At 44.0% G+C, this 26,121-nt stretch overlaps 1 protein-coding gene and 1 long non-coding RNA gene across 10 annotated transcripts in view; both read left to right on the top strand.

Annotated features, from left to right (window-relative positions):
• The first annotated feature begins 702 nt into the window (after positions 1 to 702).
• Positions 703 to 2,187, top strand: LOC118555872 (uncharacterized). Its single transcript, XR_004927192.2, has 3 exons — positions 703 to 823; positions 1,212 to 1,314; positions 2,059 to 2,187. It is a non-coding gene; the product is annotated as an uncharacterized LOC118555872 (long non-coding RNA).
• Positions 2,188 to 5,981: 3,794 nt separating this feature from the next.
• Positions 5,982 to 26,121, top strand: part of CFAP263 (cilia and flagella associated protein 263) — a 32,269-nt gene continuing 12,129 nt past the window's right edge. For 6 of the 9 annotated variants that reach the window (XR_013444168.1, XM_078062784.1, XM_078062782.1 and 3 more), the window contains exons 1-7: positions 5,982 to 6,182; positions 7,253 to 7,379; positions 8,378 to 8,539; positions 11,227 to 11,382; positions 12,429 to 12,509; positions 14,866 to 15,021; positions 19,460 to 19,567. Coding sequence is in view for 8 of the 9 variants with exons in the window: in XM_078062784.1 (XP_077918910.1) it covers positions 6,082 to 6,182; positions 7,253 to 7,379; positions 8,378 to 8,539; positions 11,227 to 11,382; positions 12,429 to 12,509; positions 14,866 to 15,021; positions 19,460 to 19,567 (891 nt within the window). In the remaining variant the exon portion in view is untranslated. The remainder of the gene's footprint in view (positions 6,183 to 7,252; positions 7,380 to 8,377; positions 8,540 to 11,226; positions 11,383 to 12,428; positions 12,510 to 14,865; positions 15,022 to 19,459; positions 19,568 to 26,121) is intronic. The other 3 variants (XM_036124304.2, XM_036124303.2, XM_036124302.2) reach the window with 3 other exon arrangements.

The following is a 26,121-nucleotide window of genomic DNA, read 5'->3' as shown; positions in this document are numbered from 1 at the left end:
CCTATCCAAGTTCAGTGGCCAGTAGCCAAGCCAGCCTGGAACCCTAGACCACTAAACCACTCCGCTCCTGACTCCCCCACCTCTAAGTTACTCCCTTTCCCACTTCTTTTAGATATCTGATACTACCTGCCTAACAAGACTTGACTCGTAGAAAGGGAGCTGATGGCCTACTGTTTTGAGTGTCTCCATATTTAACAATTGTCTCTCCCAAGGGTATCTTCACAGCAAACATCTGTGGCTACTGGGCAGATAGTTTTTGGAGCTGAAATGAACTCTTCAGGAAGGTGGAGTCCAGTTGTATTTATTAGTCAGAATTCCACTGACTAATGAAACGGAATTCCACTCAGTTCAACCTTAGTGAAGGGACTATTTACACTCATGTGGGCAGAGCTAAGGAACCAACAAGGATGGTGAGGTATCCAGGGACCAGCAGCACTTTAGATATGAAAGGAAGGGAAGGGATGGTGAAACCAGTGTCTATCAATGGCTAGTACTGTGATTGAGGGGATGCCAGACAGAAGGTGTGGTCACAGAGGGGTTATGCCCCACCAGGACTATGGTGCTCAAGCAGGCAAGCAGCAGGGAAGAAATCCCCCCGATGCTCTCTCTTCCCACCCTCCTGTCTCCTGTGGGTGCCTCTCATTGGTTGAAGCCTGCAGGAAGTCAGCCAGCAAGGGAGCCTGGGAAATGGAGTCCACAGGAACTAGTCTCCCAGGGCATAGAGGATGGAGGGATAGGGTTGCAGGAGTGGAAAATACACCAGCACAAAGATGGAGGGGTGCTGATGTGAAGGGGGCAGAGGTAGAATCAGCAAGCAGCACAGGTGAGGAGTTGATGTGATGGTGGGCTATATTTGTGTGAACTCTTTGGTCATGTGCAGGAAGGCTGAACATATTGACTCCATCTTTTGTATCCTAAATGTTTATTTCAAAACCAACCAATTTTGCTTACTAAATTGCCAGGACTCTATAGGGGGCAAGAAGAAGGAGATATCCTTGAAAGATAATTGAATCTAGTAATTTATGTCCTCTGAAAACAAGCTGTCCAGTTAACTGGTGCTCACAAGGGGTGTGAGGAGAATAGAGATTATGTGCTTTAATTGGCTTTTTGAAGGGCATAGATGGTGGGGGTAGGGGTGGGGATGTGAGTGTGCAGGGAGAGCCAGGGAAGCTGGCAGTCAGATGGCTGAGTTTGGCGGTGCTCTTGTGAAGAAGCAGATGCTTTCTGAGACCAGCTACACCCACCCATCCTGGGGAGAGGAACCTACTGTCATTTACCTGGCAAGGCTGGATTCTGGATTACAAATGGAAGGAGGTAAAAGGGGTTGTGCATGGAAGGTTGTCTTTGGGAGCAGTCTCCACCTCTCCTTCCTTACCAGCCCACCTCAGGGGAGGATTCGACATCTGATTTAAGCCCAGAAGAGGGAGGCATGCCCAGTTGACTTAGCTTTCCTCCCTAGTGTCTAGAAATTCTCAACTTGGTGCTAGCTCAATGGCCTCCCTGCTGGTCCCCAAGGTTTACTGTCCCCTCCCAGGTGGGAGTAAAGACAGTGGCAATGCAGTGTCAGAATTAGATCAAGAATGACATCTTCTGTCACCTCTCTTCTAAACCTCCCCTCTGCCTTAGTGAATCTCCCTGGCTGCCCATGAGCTAGGTATTTATCCCATTTATTGACCTTTCTCTGAAGGAAGAGACCTTGGGACGGAGGTGATGAGGGACTTGCCCAGAGTCACTCATACAACAATGGAATGACTGTGCCCAGATTCCATCCTGAATCTGTTTGATCCCAGAACCTGAGCTCTTAAACCCCTCATAGTCTTGCCTTCACATTCTTGCATGTATTTAACAAATATCAGGCATCTACTATATGCCAGATGCTGTTTTAGGTACTGGGGATAAAGCTGTGTGCAAAACAAACAAAATTCCCTGCCCCCGTGGAGCTTATATTTTAGTTGCTAGGGGTAGGGTGGGACTGGGGAGGAAAGACAGATAAATGAATAAGTGGGGCGCTTGCATGGCTCAATTGGTGAAGCGGTCTGACTCTTGGTTTTGGCTCAGGTCATGATCTCATCATGAGATGGAGCCTGCGTCGGGCTCCACACTCAGCAAGGAGTCTACTTGGGGTTCTTTCCCTCTTCCTCTCCCTCCTCCCTGCTCATGCTCACGCGTGCTCTCTCTCAAATAAATAAATAAATAAATAAATAAATAAATAAATAAATAAAATCTTTAAAAAAGTTAATCGGTAAGGGGCACCTAGGTGGGTCAGTTGGTTAAGCGTCCTCCGACTCTTGATTTCAGTTCAGGTCATGATCTCAGGGTTGTGGGATTGAGCCCTGAGTCGGGCTCCATGCTCAGTAGGGAGTCTGCTTCAGATTCTCTCTTTCCCTTTACCCCTCCCCCCGTTTGCACGTTCTCTCTCTCTCAAACTAAATAAATAAAATCTTTTCAAAAAAAGAATAAATAACATATACGGTAATTTATTTATGATAAGCATTACAGGAAAAATAAAGGATAGAGAATACCAAGGGTGGCGTGGAGAAGGGGGTAGGAAGGGGGCTTCATTTTACCAAGGGTGATGAAGAGAGACTCATTGCAAAGATACTAATTTAAGCAAAGACCCAAAGGAGGTGAAGTACAAAAGGGGTGAAAATTTGGCAAATAGGTAGTGTTTTCTCCTCCTCACCCTAGGTTTTATAGGGGGTATGACTGACATGTAACAAACTGCACAGTGAGGGGTCAACTACAATAATTCAGGCAAAAGATGATGGTAGGTTGGACTAGGGTGGTCATAGTAATGAGCAGAGTTCTAGATTTATTCTGAATGCACAGTCAGTGGGATCTGCTCACAGTTCCAATATAAGGGTGAGAAAAAGAGGGGAGTCAAGGGTAATTGAGGATTACTCCCCGTTTTCTGGCCTGAGTCCCTGGAAGGATGGAGTTGCCAGTTACTGAGATGGAGAAGAATGGGTGAAAAGCAGATTTGGAGGAAGGAGAAAAATGATGAGTTTAGTGGCTGTATGTCAAGTTTGACATGCCCACTACACATCTGAGTGCAGCTACTGAGTAGGTGCTTTGATGTATAAGGCTGGGGTAGAGAAGAGAGTGTGTTTGTTTGCTTGCTTGCTTTACAGCTTTACTAAGGTATAATTGACATACAATACACTGCACACATTTAAATATTGAACAGTGTACTACTTAATAAGTTTTGAAATTTTGTGTTTATTTGTGTTTAAAACTTAAAGCACTATGAATGCAACCCAAGTGTCCATTCATCTGAATAGAGAAGCAAAATGTGGTGTGTACATGCAATGGAATATTATTCAGCCTTTAATAGGAAGGAAACTGACACGTGCTATACATGAATGAACCTCGAGAACATCATGCTAAGTGAAAAAGCCAGTCACAAAGAGACAAATACTTTCTGATTGAGCTTATATGAGGAATTTAAAGCAGTCACAAAGGGCTTAGAGACAGAACGTAGAATGATGGTTGGCAGAGGCTGGGAGGAGGGGGGGGGAATGGAGAGTTATTGTTTAATGGGTACAGAGTTTAAGCTTTGCAACATAAAAAAGCTCTGGTGATTGGTTGCACAACAATGTGAATATACTAAACACTACTGAACTGCACACTTAGAAATGGTTGTTAAATTTTATGTTATGTGTTTTTTACCACAATTTAAAAAGTAATGCAGTGAAACAGAGTGCAAACAGCAAGGTATTTTTTTAGTAACTGCAGATTTCAGTTCATACATGTATTATGTTGTTAGCTCAATTTGAATAATATCTTTATGATGGAAATTTATTATTTGTATTAGTTCAGGTCCTCTAAGCCAAGATGGAATTCAAAAGAAGAAATTTATTTAATGGGGGAAATGCCTGTGGTGGACAAAGGAGATGAAGCTGGAGTAGCCAGTGAGAGTGTTCAGACCATAATACAGGTCACGGAAAGAAAAGAGGGAGGATTGGAGAGGAAATTTCTCAGATGATAGCATCTAACAGCATTTCAGCCAGGCAGATGGGGAGTCCCTAAGCCAAAGTTGCCCATTAGATGAGTCCCTGTAACCACTTCTCACCTGAGATCACTTCTCCTTCCATACAAAATAGATGACCAGGTGAACCACTCACAGCTTTGCCCCTTGAAAAGATTTTCCTGCTTTACTGTCTTTCAGGGCCTCCCACGAATGTGGTTGTGATGCAGCCATCCTCCATGTTTGACTTGTACCCACATTCTAAACCAGCCCATCTCTAAACCAAGCTCAGGCTTTTCCCTCCTTTTTAGCTGGTCGTGACCCTGTCCCCTCCCTTAATGTGGTCATGAGTGTAAGCTGGTGCAAGTGTGGTGGATGACAAATTGGCCTGGACTTCCTGCTCATGCAGCTTACTCATGCTCTCTGGTCCTACTGGGACTTGATCCTGGACAGAACTTTTCCATTTTACGATGGACTGAAGCTGGGCCTGTCCAACTTTATGCCTCGGTGGATCCAACACAACCCAGGTCACGATGATCAGGGCTGGATGCATGCTTAAGCATTCCGTCTCTACCAGGGTCTAGTAACAGGCCAGGAGCTGTTTTTCCAAAGGTGTGAAATTTCCTCCTGTGGACATCATGGTCTTTTTCCAAAACCCCAAGTCCTGCATTGTGGTCCCTCCACTGGATCTTGCTTTAAGCTTCACACTGCATCTTTTCCCACCACTGATACCTCCAACACCGTAGGGTCTGCTCTATCATATAGTGCAATTGACAGGGCTGTTTGCACCATAGCCTGGACCTGCAGCAGAGTCCTTTCTTACCCCAGGCCCTTTTGGGGCTGGCATCTATTTGTATCACCTGGTGTATGAGCATATGAAGTATTTCTAAATGTGGTCTGCATTGCTCCTGGGGAGGCCTACCAGTAGAGAGAAGGTGATGGCAGGGCTCAGCCTCTCTGCTATCATCTCCAATAAGTCCACTCTGGCCCCCAATTTGTGCACCCCATGCAAAAAAACAAAAGCCTTTCTTTAGAGTTTAGTGACTATATGTTGTTGCTAAGGCATGTCCCTTGGTAGGAGAAGGTGGCTGACCTCCACTCCAAGCAGTTTATCAAAGCTTGCTTTCTAACCACATCCAGTGCCCACCTCCACCTCAGAGAAGATTGCCCCCTTCTGCCCTTTGCCCTCTTCCATCCGGGTGGGAGCAGACAGAAAACTACCCTGCTGCCTTGCCTATCGTTGCCATGACGCACATCAGTGTGGAAGTTAACAGCATGGATTTGGGGTTCTGTCAGAGCTGGATTCCATTCCTGTGTGACCACGGACAACTCGCCTAAGCTACTCTATTGCTCAGTTCCTGATCTGTAAAATGAAGACAGTAATACCCATTTCATAAGACCGTTTTGAGGATTAAATGAGATGATGATTATGAAAACGTGTTAGGCGAGACAGTGTTGCTATCCTCACTCCACTAGCAACAGTGGGTTTAGGGGCTCTTTTCCTCATTTAACTGGAAGTGAGAGCTGGAATTGTCTGTTTCATACATTCCCCCAGGATGTAATCCCTATTTAGGGATGTCTCTTGAATTTATGCCATTTAATAATCAACCAGGTTTTTTCCTTCTAGGAATGCAGGACGTGGGGATCTGAGAGAAACTGCAGTTAGAACGTATGAAGCACCAGAGGGTGAATGGAGTAGAGGCCTCACAGTGAGGTAGGGGAAGGCAGACACTCCGACAAATCCAATTAACTTTCTGGGTCTGTTTCCTCTATTTGGAGAATACGCAGAATAATAGATAATATTTCAAGGTTGTTGCAAGGATTTGCATAAACTATGCTTAGCACGGTGCCAAGGGCATAGTAAGTGCGGAGCAAACAGTAGCTGCTAGTATTAGCATGCTAAGAATGATTGTTGAAGAAGTGTCTGCGCTCTAGTGAGCACGGGGGTGGGTGGAGCAGCGCTGGGCGGAGCCTCTGGAAGCCCCGCCCCTCACGCACGCGTCCGGTCGCTCCGGCAACGCTCTGCTAGGTCGCAGCCCGCGTGACGCTCGGCCGCTGGCACACGGCGCTCTTGGCTTCACTGAGCATTGGCCAAGGGCCACTTGGGCAGAGTGATGACTGATGAGGACTCTGAGACCCCTGTCAGCGAGTTGCAGGGCGGGGAGGAGAACGAGCTGCCTGTTATCCAGCTGTGTGGGCTGGTGGAAGAGCTCAGGTACGGCCGGCCGGCTTCTGGAGGTTCAGAGGTCAATTGTACTTCTTGGTCTCACGGCGTATCCCGTTCTAGCAGCTGAATAGATGTACCTTCTATATGTCTGTACATAGTTTAGATCAGAACTGAGGTAATATTACTAATAGCTGCAATTTTTTGAATACTTGTTATGCGCCAATTATTTTGCACGTAGGACCTTCTATAATGGCACAGTAGCCCTAGAAAGTGGGTGAGGAACCAAGCCACAGAGGTTAACTCACCTTCCTAGTCAGCGGTGGTGCCGGGATTCAGACGCAGGTGCGACTCCACAACTGACACTCGGAGCATGATATGCTAAAAAAAAAAAAAAAAAAAAAGGCGTTTTGATTTTCGGCCTTTCCATTGAACCTTTTCCATTAATCTTAAAATTCAGCCTACAGGAATTCACTCAGTAATATATGAAAATATCCAAGCTGTTCATATATATATGTATACATGCACGCATAACCTGTATGTTATATATATGGAAAAGCTAAAAAGGTCAAAATCTTGGCAGGCACATACAGGATAAACTCTAGTTGTCATCTCTAGTTGTTTAAAAACCATCTGTTCAAAGCTTTTCCACCATTTATAATACACTTCTTGTGGATACTTCATCTCTCTGGTGCTGGAAAGAACAGCTGAGAAACAAACCAAAGAAACATCCGAAGATTGTGCCTATGTAGTCATCTCAAGCATGTAGTAGTTCAGAAGGAATTTCACAGATGGGTTAGAGGATACTGGAAGGTGGAACTTGTAGCTTCATCTCAGCAACAATTTTCAATATAATCCCAGTTCTCTCAACTTTGTGGCTCATTAAACATTTTTTAAAAATCACATACTTAAATAGCACTTACTGTGTGCCAGGCACTGTTGTAAAGGCTTTGCATTCCTTAATGCAACCCTAAATAATAGGTGCTGTTATTATTCCCATTTTACAGATGTTAAGTGTCTTGCAGAAGGTCATATGTAGGTCATATTAAGTGTTAAATACTAGTTATTTGGGATTTAAACTCTTGTTAGTAGCACTTACTCAGGTACCCTCTGTCTTGCAGCTATGGAAACTCTGCTCTCAAAACTGAGACAGAGATGTTTGAGAAATATTATAATAAACTGGAGCCCGGAGATCAGCGACATCCACGATTATCAGAAATTAAAATATCAGGAGCAGAATTTGCACAGGTACACTGTGGAGACCTAAGAATTCTTTTATTTTGTTTGTCCCTTTAGATGCAAGTGGTATTTTGTATCTGCCTTTGGTCTTTGTGTATTTCTTTGGCCCAGTGGCATGTGATTTTCTTCCTGTTCTACTTTTGATTCTTCCTTCCCTCCCAAGGTTCTCTTTCAAGTGAGTGTGAAGGGAATCAATTTCAATTAATAGTGGATTGACTCACCCAGAATATCTTTGTTTGAAATAATTCCCTTAAATTGGGGGACTCAAATGTTTACAAGGCCTAGCTAGCCACATATAGGAGTGAAGTGGGTCTGCTGTGGACACGGGAGAGTTCCTCGCTCGTCTAAAAGTACAACCAGGTGGCCTGGCATTGCCAGAGCAGCTGATTTTACAAGAGAAGCTGGAAATCTAGATTATTTCAGTGGACTCTCCTGATTTTCAAATGTGGGTAATTAATTTTTGAAAATTTAAAACTGGATGTAGATCTGTCTTTTGAGGGCCAATCTCCTCTTTAGGCCCACACGTTCCCTTGGGCCATCTGCTGGTGACCTTTGGCTTAAATGTGTAGGGAATCAAAATATTTTTGTCTGTTTGGTTGTGTGTTTTTTTTGTTTTGTTTTGTTTTTTGCTTAATACTATGCCCCCAGATAGCAATTTCTCTTCTGTGTTCAGTTTAGGAAGCATTGAGCTCTGGGCTTCCCCTGACACTGACTTGAATGCTAGTCTATAGCAGGTTCACAGTCCTTCCACACCCTCAAGACACTTTCCCTTATTTATTTTCAGTTCATTATCCAACATAAGCCTTTGAATTCTTTAGCACAGGATCTTAGGCTGACTTGTGAAATAAACATCACCTTGGGCCTAATATCCCGAATCCTTTCACACTGAGTTTGTTCTCCCTGGCTGTCACTCAGAGTAATTTCTAGCAGGTCTCAGTAGTCATTTTGATGCCCAACTTGAGCATCAATTCCTACCTGACAATGGTTTGGTTTTCCTTGTGTTGCAGTTACGAGGTAGGCGTAGATCCAAATCCCGCATAGGTATGGACCGTGTGATAGGCCTCAGTTGCGACCAAAAATGTGAGCTTGTACAAAAGGAGCTGGAAGACATGAAGGATGAAATAAGGCACATGAGAGCAAATGCTGAACGAGACCTGCAGCATCATGAGGTATACCGTTTTCTCTGTAGCCCACCCTACCTGGGCTCCCCACTTCCACCTCATTGAGAATGTTCATATAATTTTTATTATTTTGAAAGAAACATAAGTAGAAGACAAATTTAAGGCCTACTTTTAAGGAACTTCCCACCTGCTTGAGGAGACAACAAATTTTAAACATTTATTTACTTATTTGAAAGAGAGAGAGGGAGGGAGAGCAGGGGGGAGGGGCAGAGGGAGAGGGAGAGAGAGAATCTCAAGGAGACTCCGCGCTGAGCGTGGAGCCTGACACGGGGCTCGATCTTGCGACTCTGAGATCATCACCTAAGCTGAAACCAAGAGTCAAGTGCTTAACCGACTATGCCACACAGGCACCCCTAAACTTTTTTAAATGGAAAATTTCAAAAATGCACACATATAGAGAGGCTAGCACAATGGACCCTTGTGTACTCAACAGCCACATGCAACAGTCATGAACATATGGCCACCCTTGTTTCCTCCATATCCCAACTTCTCCCTCATGATAGGCCACTGGGCTATTATGAAGTGACACCTCAATATATCATTTATCTATAAATATTTCAGTATATGTCTCTAAGATATGGATTCTTTTTTTTTAAGATTTTATTTATTTGAGAGAGAGAGAGTGTGTGAGAGAGAGAGAGAGAGCATGAGCTGGGTGAGGGGCAGAGAGAGAAGCAGGCTCTCTGCTGAGCAGGGAGCCTGATGCAGGGCTCAATTCTGGGTCCCTGGGATCATGACCTGAGCCAAAGGCAGATGTCTAACTGACTGAGCCACCCAGGTGCCCCTAAGATATGAATTCTTTAAAAAAAAATAACCATAATAAGCATAAATTCACTTAAAAATGTATGGTAATTCCTTAATAATATAAGGAGTCTGGGGTTTAAGTCAGTGAGTTGGATGAAAAATCTTTAAATCGCTTTCTGGGTGCAGCACGCATGACCATGGTCCATGTCTTGTTGGAGACCAATAATGGTCAGTTTTCCTCCAGAGAAGAAACATCACTGTTAGTTCAGTTGCCCATGGATGGAGTTGTTGGCTTGCATTGGAGAGCATTATTGTATGAAGAACAAATATTTCTGTTCTATTTAAAAATTTTTCTATTTCTAAATGTGGGCACACAGACTCACACTCATTGCCTCCAGAGGGATAGATCAGTAGACTCATGTCTTTATTGGTAGAATCATCTGTACCACATAAACCTAACTTTCCTTCCCTCTCTCCCTTCTTTGTGCCCTCCCCCCTCCTTCTTTCTCTTGCCAAACATGCATTGTTGAATTATAACATGTTAATGTGGGATAGAGTGGCCAAAGAAGACTTTTTTGAAGAGGTGGGGCTATACATAGGGCTTGGCATGGTCTTGAAGAATGATGAGAAATAAAGTAGAGGACTAGGAAAAGAAGGGCACCCTAGGTCAGGTGAATGACATGAGCAAGGAAGTGGAGGTGGGAATGAACGTGGCAAGTCCAAGGTATCGAGGGGGCTGGTGTGATTTGGGGGCTGTATGAGGAAATTGGGGCTGTGAGACCTTGAGAGCCAGGCAGGGGAGTTTATCTTTGATGCCTTAGAAAGCAGGACCCCAATGAGGATGGCTGAGCGGGAGAGTGAGTGACCAGTTGAAAGTGGCAGTTATGGTGGATTGATGTTCAGGCACGTGAAGACCATGGGGAGGGCAGAGACTGGCCAGTGAAGGAAGATGCTTTCGCTTCTTGGTGCCCAGGGACAAAGCTGGGACTAAGGTGATTTGCTGTGCAGCTACAGATGCCTTTTCATCTTATTCTTTCAGATAACGTGTGTGTGTGTGAGTGTGTGTGTGTGTGTGTGTTATTAAAGAGTCTATGTTGTAGCAAGATTTGAATGTAGAGATAAGCTAAAAGAACATTTGTAAGCATCCACAATCTACCTAGAGGTGTTTATCTCCTAGAGTTTAGATTATTTTCTAGGTATATATGAATTTTTTTATAAAAAGTATTATATTATTTTGTAAATTGTATTTTGCACTTACTGTCTTTCCATGTCAATACATATATTCATTGATACCATCTTCTTTCAAATTACTGAAGTATATATATATTAAGAGTGTTGGTCTCCCTGGTCATCCGTCTCTCCGGATGTGACTGTGGCTAATGTTTTGGTGTATATCTTTCCAGATTATTTTTTATATCCTATCACATTATATTAATGTTATAATTTTTAATGGATAAGTAATATTTCAGATATGGAAATATATGTAGAGATGCCTGAGGCCCTGTTTTTATTTATTCACCCCCTTCTTACGGATGCCCCCTTTTTTTTGAGGCCTGCTTTTTAAAAAAAATTTTTATTTGTTTGAGAGAGAAAGAGTGCCCCAGCACGGGGGAGGGGCAGAGGGAGAGAGAGAAGCAGACTCCCTGCTAAGCAGGGAGCCCGACGACATGGGGCTTGGTCCCAGGACCTGGAGATCATGACCTGAGCCTAAAGTAGACGCTCAACCGACTGAGCCACCCAGGCGCCCCAAGGCCTGCTTTTTAATAATAACATTCATATAGTCAAAGTTGTATCTTAGAGATGTATTTCTAAGGCTAAGAAGAAACATTATGTAGTAGGACACAAAGAGGCCTGAGAACTTAGGTTTCCTTAGAGGGAGATGTCCCTGAGGATTTTTGGAAACTGTTCTTTCTTTGTGCTGACTCCTCCAGGCTATCATTGAGGAAGCTGAAATTCGATGGGCTGAAGTTCAGAGAGCAGTGCATGAGTTTAAAAAAGATATTCTAAAAACCATATCCAAGAAGAAAGGGAGTATTTTGGCCACTCAGAAAGTGATGAAGTACATTGAGGACATGAACCGCCGGAGGGTGAGTTGGCAGGAGGCTGGAGCTTAGAAAGGGAGAATAGATTCATAGGGTGAAGACATAAAAATGATCCATGTGACGCAGCCCCACTCCATTTGGTCTACCATAAATGTCGTCCACACGTGGAGATTTATTGCAACCCACGAAGTGTGTGTCTTAAAATGCACGTTTATCAAGGCTAAAATCAATCAGGCCAGGTGAATATTAATAGTATCTCAGACTGATTTTTTTTTCTTTTTTATTGTTGCTGTTTGTTTCAAGATCTGATGTTTTCTAGAGAAAAGTGGTGTGAGTCTATCTAGTCAGGTGACTCTATGGAGGGGGACAGGTAAATCTCAAGCTCTTTAAGTTCCATTATTATAACAATGAGATATAAAATGTTCCTTCACTTTCAGAGATTTTGTAGCATGTCGAGCTTTGGATCCTTGATATAGGTAGGGTTACTAACCTTAACATGTTATAAGTGATGAAAATTATGTAAACTACTAAGACAATAAAAGACCAAAGGATCACAAGGTCATTTTGTCAGGCATGGCCCATATATCCAAATTATCTATATATATCTAATATATATATAGATATATATACCTATATATATAGATATATCTATATATATCTAATATACCCAAATTATCTCAAATTTAAAAGCAGTAGAGAATTTGCACAGAGCAGACCTAGTTACCTCTGCTTCTTGATCATGAATGAAGTGTTGTTGTTGTTGTTGTTTTTAAGATTTTATTTATTTATTTGAGAGAGAGAGAGAGCACACACAAGTGGGGGGAGGGGCAGAGGGAGAGGGAGAAGCAGACTCCCCTGTTCAGCAGGGAGCCCAATGCGGAGCTCGATCCCAGGACCCTGAGAGCCACCCAGGAGCCCCTGTCATGAGTGAAGTGTTACAGCAATGCCAGCTTGGTTAATGTAAAAAGACCTAAAAATAAGTGACTGAATGTTAGGGCTCAAGGTTTAGTTTGTAGCCCCAGACCTACCAACTTTTCAAACCAACAGGGAAGACAAAGAGAAGTGGATTAAAATTTACTTGTCTTTTTTAGGATAATATGAAGGATAAATTACGTTTGAAAAATGTTTCTCTCAAAGTGCAGAGGAAAAAGATGCTTTTACAGTTGAGGCAGGTATGTGGCTGGCTCTTCCTTCCTTCCTTCCTTCCTCCTTCCTCTTTCATTTGTACATTCGTTCGTTCATTACCATGGAAGGTAGAACAACTCATTCCCAAAGATGTCCATGTCCTAATCCCTGAAGTCTGTGAATCTGTTATCTCACATGGCAAAAGAATTTTGCAGAGGTGATTAAGTCAAGGATCTTGAGATTATCTTAAAATAATCTCCCCCTGATTCAAAGGAAGATTATTTTGGATTATCTAAATGGGCCCAATATAATCCCAAAGGTCCTTGTAAGAGGTAGACAGGAGAGAGAGATGGGATACTGGAAGCAGAGATCAGAGTGATGAACTTTTAAGATAGAGGAAGGGATCATGAACAAAAGAGAGCAGGCAGCCTCTAGAAGCTGAGAAAGGCAAGGCAGCAGATTCTCCTCCAGGGCCTCCAGGAGAAATGCAGCTCTGCCAACCCCTTGAGTTTAACCCGAGGAACCATTTTGGACTTCTGACCTCATGAGCTGTAAGATAATCGATTTTTGTGTTAAGCCACGGAGTTAGTGGTAATTTGTCACAGCCGCGATCGGAAGCTCCTGCAGTTCTGGTGCCGGCACATCTGTAGACGGAGTTGGCTTGAATTTAAAAGGCCCTCGTGACGTACTTGTTGACCTTTTTTGGTGAGTATGGCCTGGGTGGCACAGTTTGAGTGTGCTTTGGTCGCCTGTGCAGCCGACTAAAGGCTCCTAATTAAACGCAGTAAGCAGACCGGGCACGGGGCCTCTCAAGTGTGATTACACGGCTCCCTCCCTCGAATTAACTCGAATATGGGCACCGACAGCGTGTGCATTAGAGGTGGCCACTGACAACGACACAGAGTCTGGAACTATTGCCTGATCGACTTGGGATCCTGAAAGACAAACTGGGACAGCTTCAACAACATGAAGTGACTGAGCACAAATGTAAGCTCCTCCATTTGGATCCCCAGGATCAGGTCTGCACAGGTACCAGGTGGCTTAACCGTAGAGTACCTGCTAAAGTCAGCTCAGCTGGAGGCAATGCTGTGGCCTGGGCTGCACCCAGAGAACCACAGGGCCCCCCCGCCCAAGAAAGGGGTGGGCTTGCTCCTCTCGTTCTGTGTAGCCCTACCTGGAGCACCACGTCTCCGTGAGAGCTGTACTCTTGAAAGAATTGGTAACCTAGGGCTCACACAGAGGGAGCCGGAGAGCAAGGGGAACGAAGAGACCATCAGAGAGGACCTGGGGCTGATGGGCCCAAGCAGACTCAGGAGGGCTGGCTGCGGGCTCCAAGAGCGCGGGCTGTGGGGAGGAGAGAACGCACAGCTCTGGAGGTCCCCAGTGGAGTGAAGGCCAGGGTGGCCATGTCATTGAAGGAGATTTGAGATTATGAGATTAGTGTAAGAAAGTAGAGAGGAGCGGCCTCCAGGTAGAGAGTTCCTGGTACTCTGGGCTTCATGCAAGCTCAGGCATCCTGAGGAGGGGATTTAAGTGTGAGGGAGGGAGGAGATGGATGACTTTTAGCCTAAGCCATTGCTGCACAGAGCTGACACTGAGGTGGTCCTGACCTCAGGAGCTCACAGACTAGCGGGGAGTGGGGGTGGGAGGAAAAGGCAGGATGCGTCACTGCTAGCCAGGGGCAACGCAGAGCCACAGTGGGGGATTCTCCTCCTAGGAGTGTTTAAGCTGGAGGACGGGTCATTACTGGGGCTTAAGGAAATTGTTGTGTTGGTTCAGGGGAAAGGGAAGAAGCCTCCTTGGAGGTAGTATTGCGTGGGTAGAGCGCGGGGCTGAGGAATAGTTCCTGGGTTTGGCTGTTGCCTACCACCAATGTAAGATGGCCTAGACCTGGTGGGGCAGGTAAGGCAGGCCAGGTCGGGGAGGGAACCCTGTACAGTACAGAAATGTCCTGTGATCACAGGAAGGGAATTTATGGGCTGCTGGTCCTGGGTTTTCCAGGGTAAAAATAACTTTTATATGGTCTCCTTCTTATTCTTCTTTCATAGCCCTGTTTAGATACTACCTTTTAAGTGGGAAGCTTTTCCTGACCCAGCCTTCCATTCTTCTCTGGCCTGGCTGAGGGGCTTCCGTGTGTCCTCTGCCCCTCCCACTACACCACACCGTGACCTGTCTGTGAACCCTGGTTGAATATGTGCTCCTTGAGGCCAGGGGGTATTGTATTTATTCAGATTTCCACTCCAGTGCCCTGCACCATGCCTGGCACCAAGCAGATCCCCCACCCATGTTTGTTGAATGACTGAATGATGACTGACTTTCAGAATCTCATCTGTAACTGCAAGGTGTGAGTCAGATTCTGAAGTCACAACCTCACATCATTTCTTTCTTCTTTCTGAGCTATAGAAGGAAGAGGTGGGCGAGGCTCTCCATGAGGTTGATTTTCAGCAGCTGAAGATTGAGAATGCTCAGTTTTTAGAGACCATCGAAGCAAAGAATCAAGAACTGATCCAGCTAAAGCTGGCGTCTGGAAACACCCTGCAGGTCCTCAACACATACAAAGTAAGGTCCGCCCTGATGCCCAGGTCCCCGAGGCCTCCCACACCCACCTTTCCAGCCACAGTGAGGTTGCCATGCACCGCTGAGGTGCTACACAAGGGCTTGGGGTCCTTCCGTCTACTGTTGCTCCCTGATTTCTCTTGACAAAGCCATTCTCCTCAAATACTCTGAGTGTTCCTGCAACCCTAGCTGTGCATTGCATTTTTAAAAATATACAAACACCCTAGTCCAGCCCTGACCAGTTGAATTATGGCGTGAGGGCCATGCATCTATTTTTTTTTAATGCCCCCAGTGTTTTTTATGCACAGTGAGTTTTGAGAACTAACCACATTTAGGGCCCTGTTTAATTTAGGCCTATAAGAAGGACTTCCCTGCTTAAAACCCTCCAGAAGAAAACTCTCTTAGCTAAAAATCAGAAAACTAATATATGATTCCTCATCCACACAGAACCCTTTTGGGAGAGAGAGAGGTACTATTAATAATTAAGCAGGGACGACAGCCATAAATGCCCAGCCACCCTGCTAGCAAATTGTATAACGCAGTAGTCAGCTAACTGTGGGCCAGTGTATCCTGCCCGCTGGCCTGTGAGCTAAGAATGGTTTTTACAGAAGGATATTTGTAACCGATTTGATAGAGAATGCTACCTTTGAAACCTAATTAAGCAAAATTGGTTTCTCCCCCAGAAATTCCATTCTTCTCATTCGTAGACCTGTATTCCAAAATGTACTTAATGATTATATTTTGAATTCCATCAATAAAATGTGTGGAAATTTGTATTTTTCTTTTGTGAATATAAGTAATTACACAGTATCCTCCGTTTTGCCTCTCGGCCCACAAAGCGTAAATATTGGCTGTCTGGCCTTTTACAGAGCAAGGCGGCTGACCCCTGGCCTGGTGCCTGCAGGACAGTGGTGGCTACGGGCTTAGGAACTCACAGGTGGTCTGCATTCGGCCCACACAGTGTCAGTTTAAAATGTAAATGTGGAAGTGTTTAGATTAGACTATTACGTCTGTCCAGCACTTTCCTTTTACAAATGAAAAACCTGAAGTCCAAAGAGAGTAACTGCCAGCTTCAAGCAACAAGTTTTTGACAGGGTTGAGGCTCCTAGTCCAGGGCGTGTCCCACCTAACCCAGCTGCCCGTCCCGGGCATAAAGTGCATAGACAACATCGTGCTGGCATTTTGAAATTCATGTGTCCTCCGTCTGCAACAGATCTTCCACTTTGATCTCAGCTTATCAGTAGTTAGCTTATCTGATCACTGTAATTTCAAGATGAAGCCAGTCCCCGTGACTTGAGCCTTCGTTGGCTGGAGAGCTGGGTAGTACGTGGCTACATCGCATTGGATCTTGATCGTATCCTGTGGAATCAACTTAAGTAGCACAGGGCCTGTCTGGTCTTGTGTGGAAAAGCCAGGGGTTTGGAGTGGAGCTACTGGTTTGTAAAATGAAACTGCCAGGTCCAGGGCCTGAGCTCTTTAGGACAGGTCTAAACGCAGAGGACAGATTGTTTGCGATGCCCATGCAGCAGCAACACGGGCCACAGTGGGTAGAATGGGAGCTTCTCCAGGCAGGATCCCAGGGGTCATCATGCCTGTAGGCCCGTTTCAAATAATAGTGAGCAGATGGTGGAGCTCGGGAGGAGATGCCTACAGGAGTCCTCCGGTGGACACAGCGACGGGTTGAGGGAGAAGCGGGCTTATTTCTTCTGTGTGTCAGTTCTTAGGTCTTCTGGGAGAAATGGAGGCCGAGTTTTGGAGTCAGGCCTCACCTGGGTTTGAATGGGGATTCCACTAGGCACCATGGGTCAGAGGCAGGTTTTTGTGACTCGCCACCAGGATAGAGCTCCAGCTGGTCTCTGCTGTGTTCCTAGCACTGAGCACAGTGCCTGGCCAAGCAAGTCCTCGGCCAGTATTGTCACGTGAGCTGCTAGCAATTGAGGTGTGTGTTTAGGGGATGGGAGGGTGGCAGGAGGGACCACTTCCATATGAATATCAAATACCCATCTCTAAGACCTTGTGAAAGCATGCACAATAACTGTTACCAGTGTGTTCGCTTCAGCAGCGCATATACAGAATAAATGTTACCAAACACACAAGGACCTGTGGAGTGCCAGGCACCGGGCTAAGTGCTGAGGATATAGGTATGAAGGAGACAGACATGGTCTCTTCTGTGAGTTTGGTGCGTGAGCTTCAACCAAAGGGGCACCTTTATCTCCAACTTTATGCTGTCAAGCCCTGCCTCGTGGAATCTGGTAAAATATAAGCGTGTGATGGCAGCCATGACGTGTCATTCCTAACTGACTGTAAACTAGTGGTCCCCATGTAAACTAGTCCCTTGTTGTAGGTGGAATTCCAGGATGTCCCCCAAGACTCCCCACCCCCTGGTGTATATACCCAGTACAATCTCCAAGGCTGTGGGGATGATAGGTTCTATTATTAGGTTCTGTTCTGTTCTGTGATTATGTAGTATGATTCTGTTCTGCCATCGTTGATATTAAGAATGGGAGATTATTGGATGGGCCTGACCTAATCACATGAGCCCTTTAAAGGCAAAGAGTTTTGTCTGGAAGAGGAAGTCAGGAATTTGAAGCACGGAGGGAATTCTCTAGGCGAGAAGTTCTCCACTGCTGGCTTGAAGGTAGAGGGACCACGAAGAGCTGAGGGCCACCTCCTGCTCACAGCTAGAAAGAAACAGAGACGTCAGTCTTACAACCTCAAGGAAATGCATTCTGCCAACAGTCTGTGAGCTCAGAAGAGGACCCCAGCTCCAGAGGAGAGCCAGCCCTGGCCAACATCCTGATTTCAGCCCCAGGGGACCCTACCTGGGCAGAGAATCCAGCCACACTGTGCCTGGACTTCCGACCTATAGAAACTGAGATAATAAATAGGTGTTGCTTTACGCCAGAAAATTTGTGGTAATTTGGTACACAGCAAGAGAAAGCTAAAGTGCCTTTTCAGAAGTAGCCACCTCAAGTGGCCGACATCCTGCTCAGAATCACAAATAGCTCTCCTCATACCTTCTGGAGAGCCCAGCCCCAGTAGAGCCAGGGACTGCCTTGCAGTAGCCTTTGCAATTCCATTCTTTCCTGCCTTGGCTCTCTGCATTGTGGGGTTAATGCCTTCCCTCCACTCTCCTTTCCCCCCACCCAAATTTCTGGTTTGCAGTGGAGTCCTGTGCTGCCTCCCCTCCCCCGCAGCCCACCCCCTCAGTCTGGTCTCTTACTCACGGCACTGTCCTAAGCAGAGCGATGTCGTGCAGGATGTGGAGCAGGACATGAGCCTTAAAGAAGGGAGGATTGGCGAGAAGAGAAATGAGGGGGATGGCTCCCGATGCCCTGAGGTCCCCAGGCAGGTGGCTCCAGGCTTTTCTGCCCGGTCTAAGATTTGATACCCTGGGTATATTGCTCCAGCATCCCCTGTCTCAGGCTTTTCCTTAGCTTGGCATGTTCTCCCTTCCCTTTTACTTAGACACACTCGACAGCCTTTCAGCTCCCTTTCCAGTATCCTTTCCCCCAGGGAAACCTCGACCACTGTCCTCATATTCTCAGCGCCAGGCACAGTTGCGGCTTTATATGGCTTCTGGCTCCTCCATCTAGGCTGTGAGCCGGCCTCTGGCGGGCAGGGCCTAGGCTGCCGTGCTGGTCAGTGCCTGGTGCAGGGTGAGTGTGTTCTCAGAGTCCGTGAAGTGATCCCCCTGGAGTCACTGGCTTCTGTCACTTGGCTCACTCTTCAGCCCAGCAAAGCATGTCCCAGCTCCTCCAGGCTGTCCCTTCCCTGCTGGGAGACAAAGGTGCAGCAGAGGGGGCGAATCGGAGAAGCAGGGGCCTGGGGGGGAGCTGGCGAAGGGCAGTGGCGAGTGATGCAAGAGGAAGCTGGGGGGCAGTTCGTGAAGGAGCCTTCCAGGGTCAGCGGTGCTGGAGCCCATGGGCCCTGGAGTCAGACTGCCTGGGTTCAAACCCTGCTTAACCTCTTATCTCTATGACCCTGGGCCAATTGTTTCACCCTCCGAAGAGTCAGTTCTTTCATCTGTAAAGTGGGATGCCAGTAGCTCATGGGGAGTGTTTCTCTCTCTTCATCCAGTAATGGCAGCCATTTGTATGAGTGTTCTCCATGTGTCAGGCTCTGCTCAACACTTTACCACCATTATCTCCCTTGAGCCTCTCCACAGCCCTATGAGGCAACCAGCCCAAGTTTAGAGAGGTTCTGGGACTTGCCCAAAGTTTCTTTTAGTAAATGATGGGGCAGAATTTGCGTCCTGGTGTGTCTGGCCACTCTGCAGGTCTTTACCTCCCCTACCATGTAGGCACCAGGATTCTGAGAAGGGCAGACCCAAGTTCCTGGATGGTCTTGCTGTCGTCCTGCTTAATAAAGAGCTGTCCGTCCTTCCTGTAGTTCTGAGTGATCATCTTTGCTCAAGACTTGCTGTGTTGTTATATTTCAGAGCAAGCTACACCAAGCAATGGAAATGTCCATCAATCTGGACAAGGAGATCTTGCTGAGAAATGAGTTACTTGAAAAGATTGAAAGAGAAACTCTACAAGTAGAGGAGGTAGGAGAGGGTAAAATATGCTGTTTCTGGTGTTTATCTCCTTCTGTCTAGAAGGGCTTGAGCCAATGTACACCAAGACCTAAGCCACCTTGGTTTTTGTCTAGAAAAGCCTAGACCATGAAAGTCAAAATAACTCTGGGTCATTGAAAGAGGAAATGGTACCTGGAGTATTAGTAGTATTTTAGTCCAGCAGTATTTAGTCCGGTAGTATTTTACTGCTGGGTTAGGGTCTAGAGTTAGAAGTTGTGTAGAAATGACAAAATCATCTAGAAATCATGTAGAGTCCAAACAACCCTCGAGAATTCCTTAAGTGACCTGAAAAGTACCATACTCAAAGTGTCGTGTATACAACATCACAAAAAAGCCTATAATGCGTGTAATTATCTAATTGGTATGAGAAAAAGTACACATGCCAAAATACAGTGTTCTTTGTAAAGGATAGAGAGTTCTTTAAATATGTAATTTTCACTCGGTACAGTGGATGCTGGGATGACAGACCTGTGACTTCTGTCCTGAGCCCACTCCAGGGCCTGCGGTCACTGTGTGAACAGACGTGTGGCATTTTCTGAGCTCCCTACATCTCCACTGTGCTTTAGTACTCTCACTATTTTGCTGAGTACCTACAGCTGAATTTCAGCAAGCTCAGTGTACAAAGGGTGTGACTCAGAGGACTTTTTTGGAAAGATGGGGGAAAGAGCATAAGCTTTGGTGTTGCCAGGTTCTAGCTTTCAACAAGCCTTTTAATGAGACAGGCCTCAGTTTCCACATCTTTGAAATAGGTGTCACAGGCTTTGTGGTGATCCGTTAGGACCAGGATAGTGATGCTTTGACAATTGTCAGCCTCCCAAGCCATTCGTACAGTTATTAGTGGCCTTGTCTTGAAGGGGCCTAAGTATCCCCAGCAGTATGCGTGGCCCCATATCTGTCCACGATAACCGAAAAGCCACAGGATGACTACATCTGACTCAGTTTTGTCATGGCATCCACGTCCTATCCTCGATGGAGAACCGACACCTGCAAAAAAACCGGTCTCAGTACAGAGTGGCCGGTAACAAAGTTAAAGTAATAGTCTGTGTGCTCTCCTCATGCAGGATTTCTGTGGTATTTGTTTGGGTGGACATTTATTAGATTATAAGTAAAACATAACATCAGTTTTTAAAAGCCTGGCAGTCACTGCTTAGTATATTTTAGTTTTCTTGTGAACTTTTTTAACAGCTCTGTTGGGTTATAATTCACGTACCATATTATTCACCCATTTAAAGTGCACATTTTAATGGTTTATAGTATATTCCCAGAATGGTGTAACCATCAGCACAATATTTTAGAACATTTTTGTCACCCTAGAAAGAAGCCCTGTACCTGCAAGAAATCCTTGTCCATTCCCCACCTCATCTCACTCCCACCCTCCAGCCCTGTGACCACTAATCCACTCTCTGTCCCTGTGAATTTGCCTGTTCTGGATGTTTCATTTAAAAGGGACCATACAGTATGTGGTCTTTCACGACTGGCTTCTTTAACAATATTTTCAAGATTTGTGCTGTAATATGTGTCGGGACTTTGCTTCTGTTCATGGCTGAATCATATTTCCTTGTATGGATACACCTCATTTTATCCATTCATCAGTCAAGGGGGTTGTTTCCCATGGGTTGTTTTTGACTCTTATGAGTAATGCTGCTATGAAGCTTCACATACAAGTTTTTGTGTAAATGTATGGTTCCTTTTCTCTTGGACATACAGCTAAAAGTGGGACTGTGGGTCATATATGGGGATATTATGGTTAACATTTAGAGAAACTGCAGAACAGTTTTTGGAAAGTGGCTGCACATTTTACATTCCCACCAACATGTGAGGGTTCTGATTTCTGCACATCTTCACCAACACTTGTTATTTTCAGGGGTTTTTGTTTGTTTTTTAATGGCTGTCCTAGTGGGCATGAAGTGATATACCTCGCTGTGGTTTTGATTTGAATTTCCCAAATGAATAATGACATTGAGCAGCCCTTCATTTGCTCATTGGCCATGTGTGTTTTTTTTTTTGAGAAATGTCTATTCAAACCCTTAACCCCTGAGTAAGTTTTTAATTGAGTTGTCTTTTTATAATTGAGTTGTAAGAATTCTTTATGTATTCTGGATTCAGATACCTTGTTGGATATATGATTTGCAAATATTTTCTCCCATTCTGTGTGTTTCCTTCTCACTTTCTTGAAGATGCTATTTATAGTTTTTAATTTTGGTGAGCTCCAGTTTATCTATTTTTTCTTTTGTACTGGAACTTTCAGTACTGTATCTAAGAAACCATTACTTAATATCATGAAGATTCAGTCCTATGTCTTATGTTACAAGTTTTATAGATCTTACATTTAGGTTTATGATGCATTTTGAGTTAATCTTGTGAGTGTGAGGAAGGGGTCCAAAAGCTGAGAGAAGAAAGGAGATGAAGTATAGGGGCTCCATGCTTAGTGTGGAGCCCAATGCAGGGCTTGAACTCATGACCCTGAGATCAAGACCTGAGCTGAGATCAAGAGATCAAGAGTTGGACGCTCAACTGCCTGAGCCTCCCAGGTGCCTCAGAGATGAAGTATGTTCATAGTGTTTGTTGTATTAGTCTTCCTCTTTACCATTGTGTGGTTCTCTCCATTTCTCTCTCTGGATTTGAGTTACCATCTGATGTTATTTCCTTACTCAAATATAGCTTTGTTTCACCCTGCCTTCTTTTTGCTGTTATTGTCAAATATATTATATTTTTATATGTCACAGGTCCACAGTAGAATTATATACATATTGCTTTTATGAATTGCTTTTTTTAATGATTCATATTTTTTAAATTTTATTTTATGTTAATCACCATACATTACATCATTAGTTTTTGATGTAGTGTTCCATGATTCATTGTTTGCATATAACACCAAGTGCTCCATTCAATACGTACCCTCTTTAATACCCATCACCAGGCTGACCCATCCCCCCACCCCCTCCCCTCTAGAACCCTCAGTTTGTTTCTTAGAGTCCATAGTCTCTCATGGTTCATCTCCCCCTCCAATGCCCCCCCTTCATTTTTCCCTTCCTACTATGAATTGCTTTTTAAATCAGCTAAGAGAAGGAGAATATGCAATTTTACTGTTCTTTATAATTATGTACCTAATTACCTTTACGTGTTATTTGTTTTCTTCACATGGTTTTAAGTTACTTTAACTTAAGCTACTTTCACTAGTTAAACTACTTTCACTAGTTTTCAGCCTGAAGAACTTCCTTTAGTATATCTTGTAAGGCAGGTCTGCTTGCAACGAATTCTCTCAGTGTGTGTTTATCTGGGAATGTCTTTATTCTTCATTTAAAAAAATAAAGTTTATTTTATAATTGTTTTAGAAAATTGTGGAGAGTGTAGTGTTCCCAAAAATCTCACACCCATTTTCCCCCATTGTTAACATCTTACAGTGGAATATTTATTAAAATTGACAAACCAATATTGATGCCTTATAATTAACATTTATAATTAATATTATTCATATAGCCTTGATTTTTACCTGATGCCCTTTTCTGTACTAGGATCCATCCAGGATAACACATTACATTCAGTGTCACATCTCCTGAGGTTTCTCTTGGCTGTGACAGTGTCTCAGGCTTGACTTGTTGTTGATGATCTTGACAGTTTTGTGAAGTGGTCAAGTATTTTGTAGAATGTTCCTCTATTAGGATTTGTCTGCTGTCTTTCCTGTGATTAGACTGAGGTTAAATGGTTTTCGGGAGGAAGATCGCAGAGGTGAAGTGCCATTTTCATCACATTATATCAAGGGAGCATACTGTCAACATGACTTACCACTGCTGATGTTAACCTTGATCACCTGCCTGATGTAATATTATAAGGGTTTCTCTGCTGTACAGTTACTCTTTCCTCCAATTTTCAGATTCAACTCTTTGGATGTTATCATGTGCAGCTCGCACTTTAAGAAGTGGGGAGTTATAAACTATTTGGAATTCTTCTGTCTGGGACATTTGTCTATTCTCCATTTATTTTTTAATCATTTATTTATATCAGTATCAATTCATGGATATTAATTTTAGTATATGTGTTGTTGAAGTGAGCATGGATATTAATTTTATATGTTGGGTTGTAATCTAATACTATTTGTTTTATTACTCACATTGTTTCATCTTGGGCATTGGGAGCTCTTTCAGTTGGCTTCTGCGTCCCTTCGACATACCCCATTTGTGTGTGTGCGCGTGTGTGTGAACACTTTTTCTTTTCTGGCACTAGAAAATGCTTGAGACTCATCTCCTATATTTCCTGCTCCAGCCCTAGAATTAGCCATTTCTCCAAGGAGTCCTGGTTCCTTTTATTTGAGAATAGAATTAGAAACCAAAATTTGAGTGTGCTCATTGTTTGCTTTCATTTTTGAAAGATAGTTTTGCTGGATAGAAGATTCTTGTTTGTTTTTTTAGAAGATTCTTGTTTGACAGGTTTTTTTTTCTTTTCATTGAACCCTTAGAATATGTCATCCCACTGCCTTCTGGCCTCCACTGTTTCTGATGAGAAGTCAGCTATTGCTCTTATTTGGTTTCCCTTGAATGTAATAAATTGTTTTCTCACTGCTTTTGATATTTTCTCTTTGGCTGTCATTCAACATTTTGGGTATGATGTGTCTGGGTGTGGATTTCTTTCCAGTTTCTTATTCAGAGTTTGTCGAGCTTGGATGTGTGGCTTATTATTTTTCATCAAAATAATATTTTTCATCAGATTTTGGAAGTTTTCGACCATTATTTCCTTGAATATATTTTCCTTTCTCTTTCTTCTCTCCTTCTGTTACTTCCATTACGTGAATGTTGGTACACTTTGTAGTGTTCCACATATTTCTCTGAGACGAAATTTTTCTTCTTTTTTCTCTGTGTTTTCCATATTGCATGATCTCTATCAGTCTACCTTCAAGTTGACTGATTGTTCTGCTGACTTAAACCTCTGATCTCCTCTTACGAATTTTTCATTTCAGGTATTGTATTGAAAATACTCCAAATTTTCCATTTGTTTTTTTAAAAATAATTTCTCTTTATAGATATTCTCTATTTGATGAAACATTATCATCATATGTTCCTTTAATTCTTTAAAAATGGTCACCTTGGTTCTTTGAACATATTTATAATAACTGCTTTGAAGACTTTGCTAAGTCCACCATCTGGACTCCCTCAGAGGTAGTTTATGTTGCCTCCTTTTTTTCCTGTGTAGGTCACACTTGCCTTTTGCTTAGCCTATCTTGTAGTTTTTGTTGAAGACTGGACATTTTAAATAATATTATAGCAATGTTGGATACTAATTCCACCCACTGCTTGCTTATTAAGTAATTTGGCTGGATTGATTTAGTAAAGTCTATTTCTCCTGCTGCTGGTAGCCTCTGGTGTTGCTCCTTAGAGGGGGCAGCCTTGATCATGGATACAGTATCCCTGACAACCAGGAATGATTGGTGTTTCTGCTGAGTTCTCTTTGACTCTTTCCTTCATCTTCCCACCAAGCTTCTGGCTGGTCTGGTTCTATTGGTATCATACCCAGCTGTTAGCCTTCATTAATTACTAGCTTATTGCTCTGTTGCTTTCAACAACACCCTGGGACATTAACTGCTGCATATTCTGATCTAATCAAAGTCAGACCCCTTTTCAGGGACATTTTTGGCAGTCTTTGAGGTTTGCTTCAACCCCAATGGTCTCTTTCTCTGGTTCTGTTATACATCTAGCTGGTCCTCTGTTTTGCTTGTTGCTACTAATATTGTGGAATTATGGTCTCTTAATGGTTCTTTCTCTGGTTCTGTTAAATGTCTAGCTTGTCTGCTGTTTTGGTCTCTTAATGGTCTCTTTTTCTGGTTCTTTTAAACATCTAGCTGGTCTACTGTTTTGCTTGTTGCTACTAATATCATGGAACTTCCAGCTGCCTCTTAATTGCTCACCCCAAAGATCTCCATTGTTTTCCACAAAGTACTTAGGCATAAACTCCCCACACTTTGTTCCAAAGAAAGTCAGTCCTGCCAGGCAGCATTCTAGAGCTCTCTATTTTATAGCCTCTCCCCTTGAGCAAAACTTCTGTACTGCTGCGCTGGATCTGGGGATGGGAACAGTGGCCCACCTGTCTTGTGGTAACAGCCCTGTTCTACAGTGGGATGCTGGGTAGGGACCGCAGTTCCTGGGCTTCTCAGCACATCCCTCGTAGCTATAGAACTTATTTTCTTAAAAGATTTTATTTATTTATTTGAGAGAGAGAGAGAGAGCATGAGCAAGGGAGGGGCAAGAGAGAGGGAGAAGCAGACTCTCCACTGAGCAGGGAGCCCTATGCGGGGCTCAATCCCGGGACCCTGGGATCATTACCTGAGCTGAAGGCAGACGCTTAGCTGACTGAGCCACCCAGGTGTCCCTGTAGAACTTTTTTTTAATGCCTTGGTTCTTGCTCCTTCATTATATTTTATCTTAAGTATTCTTTAATCATTTTCCTCACAAGAGTGTCCACTGATGGTTCCAGGTCCATGTTTAGATCTCCCTACAGGAATATGTCTATGCTAGACACAGCAGATACTCGCT

This window comes from Halichoerus grypus, chromosome 15 (assembly GCF_964656455.1).
Source record: "Halichoerus grypus chromosome 15, mHalGry1.hap1.1, whole genome shotgun sequence".
NCBI classification, from domain to species: domain Eukaryota; kingdom Metazoa; phylum Chordata; class Mammalia; order Carnivora; family Phocidae; genus Halichoerus; species Halichoerus grypus.
This window is presented reverse-complemented; position numbering and strand designations above follow the sequence as displayed.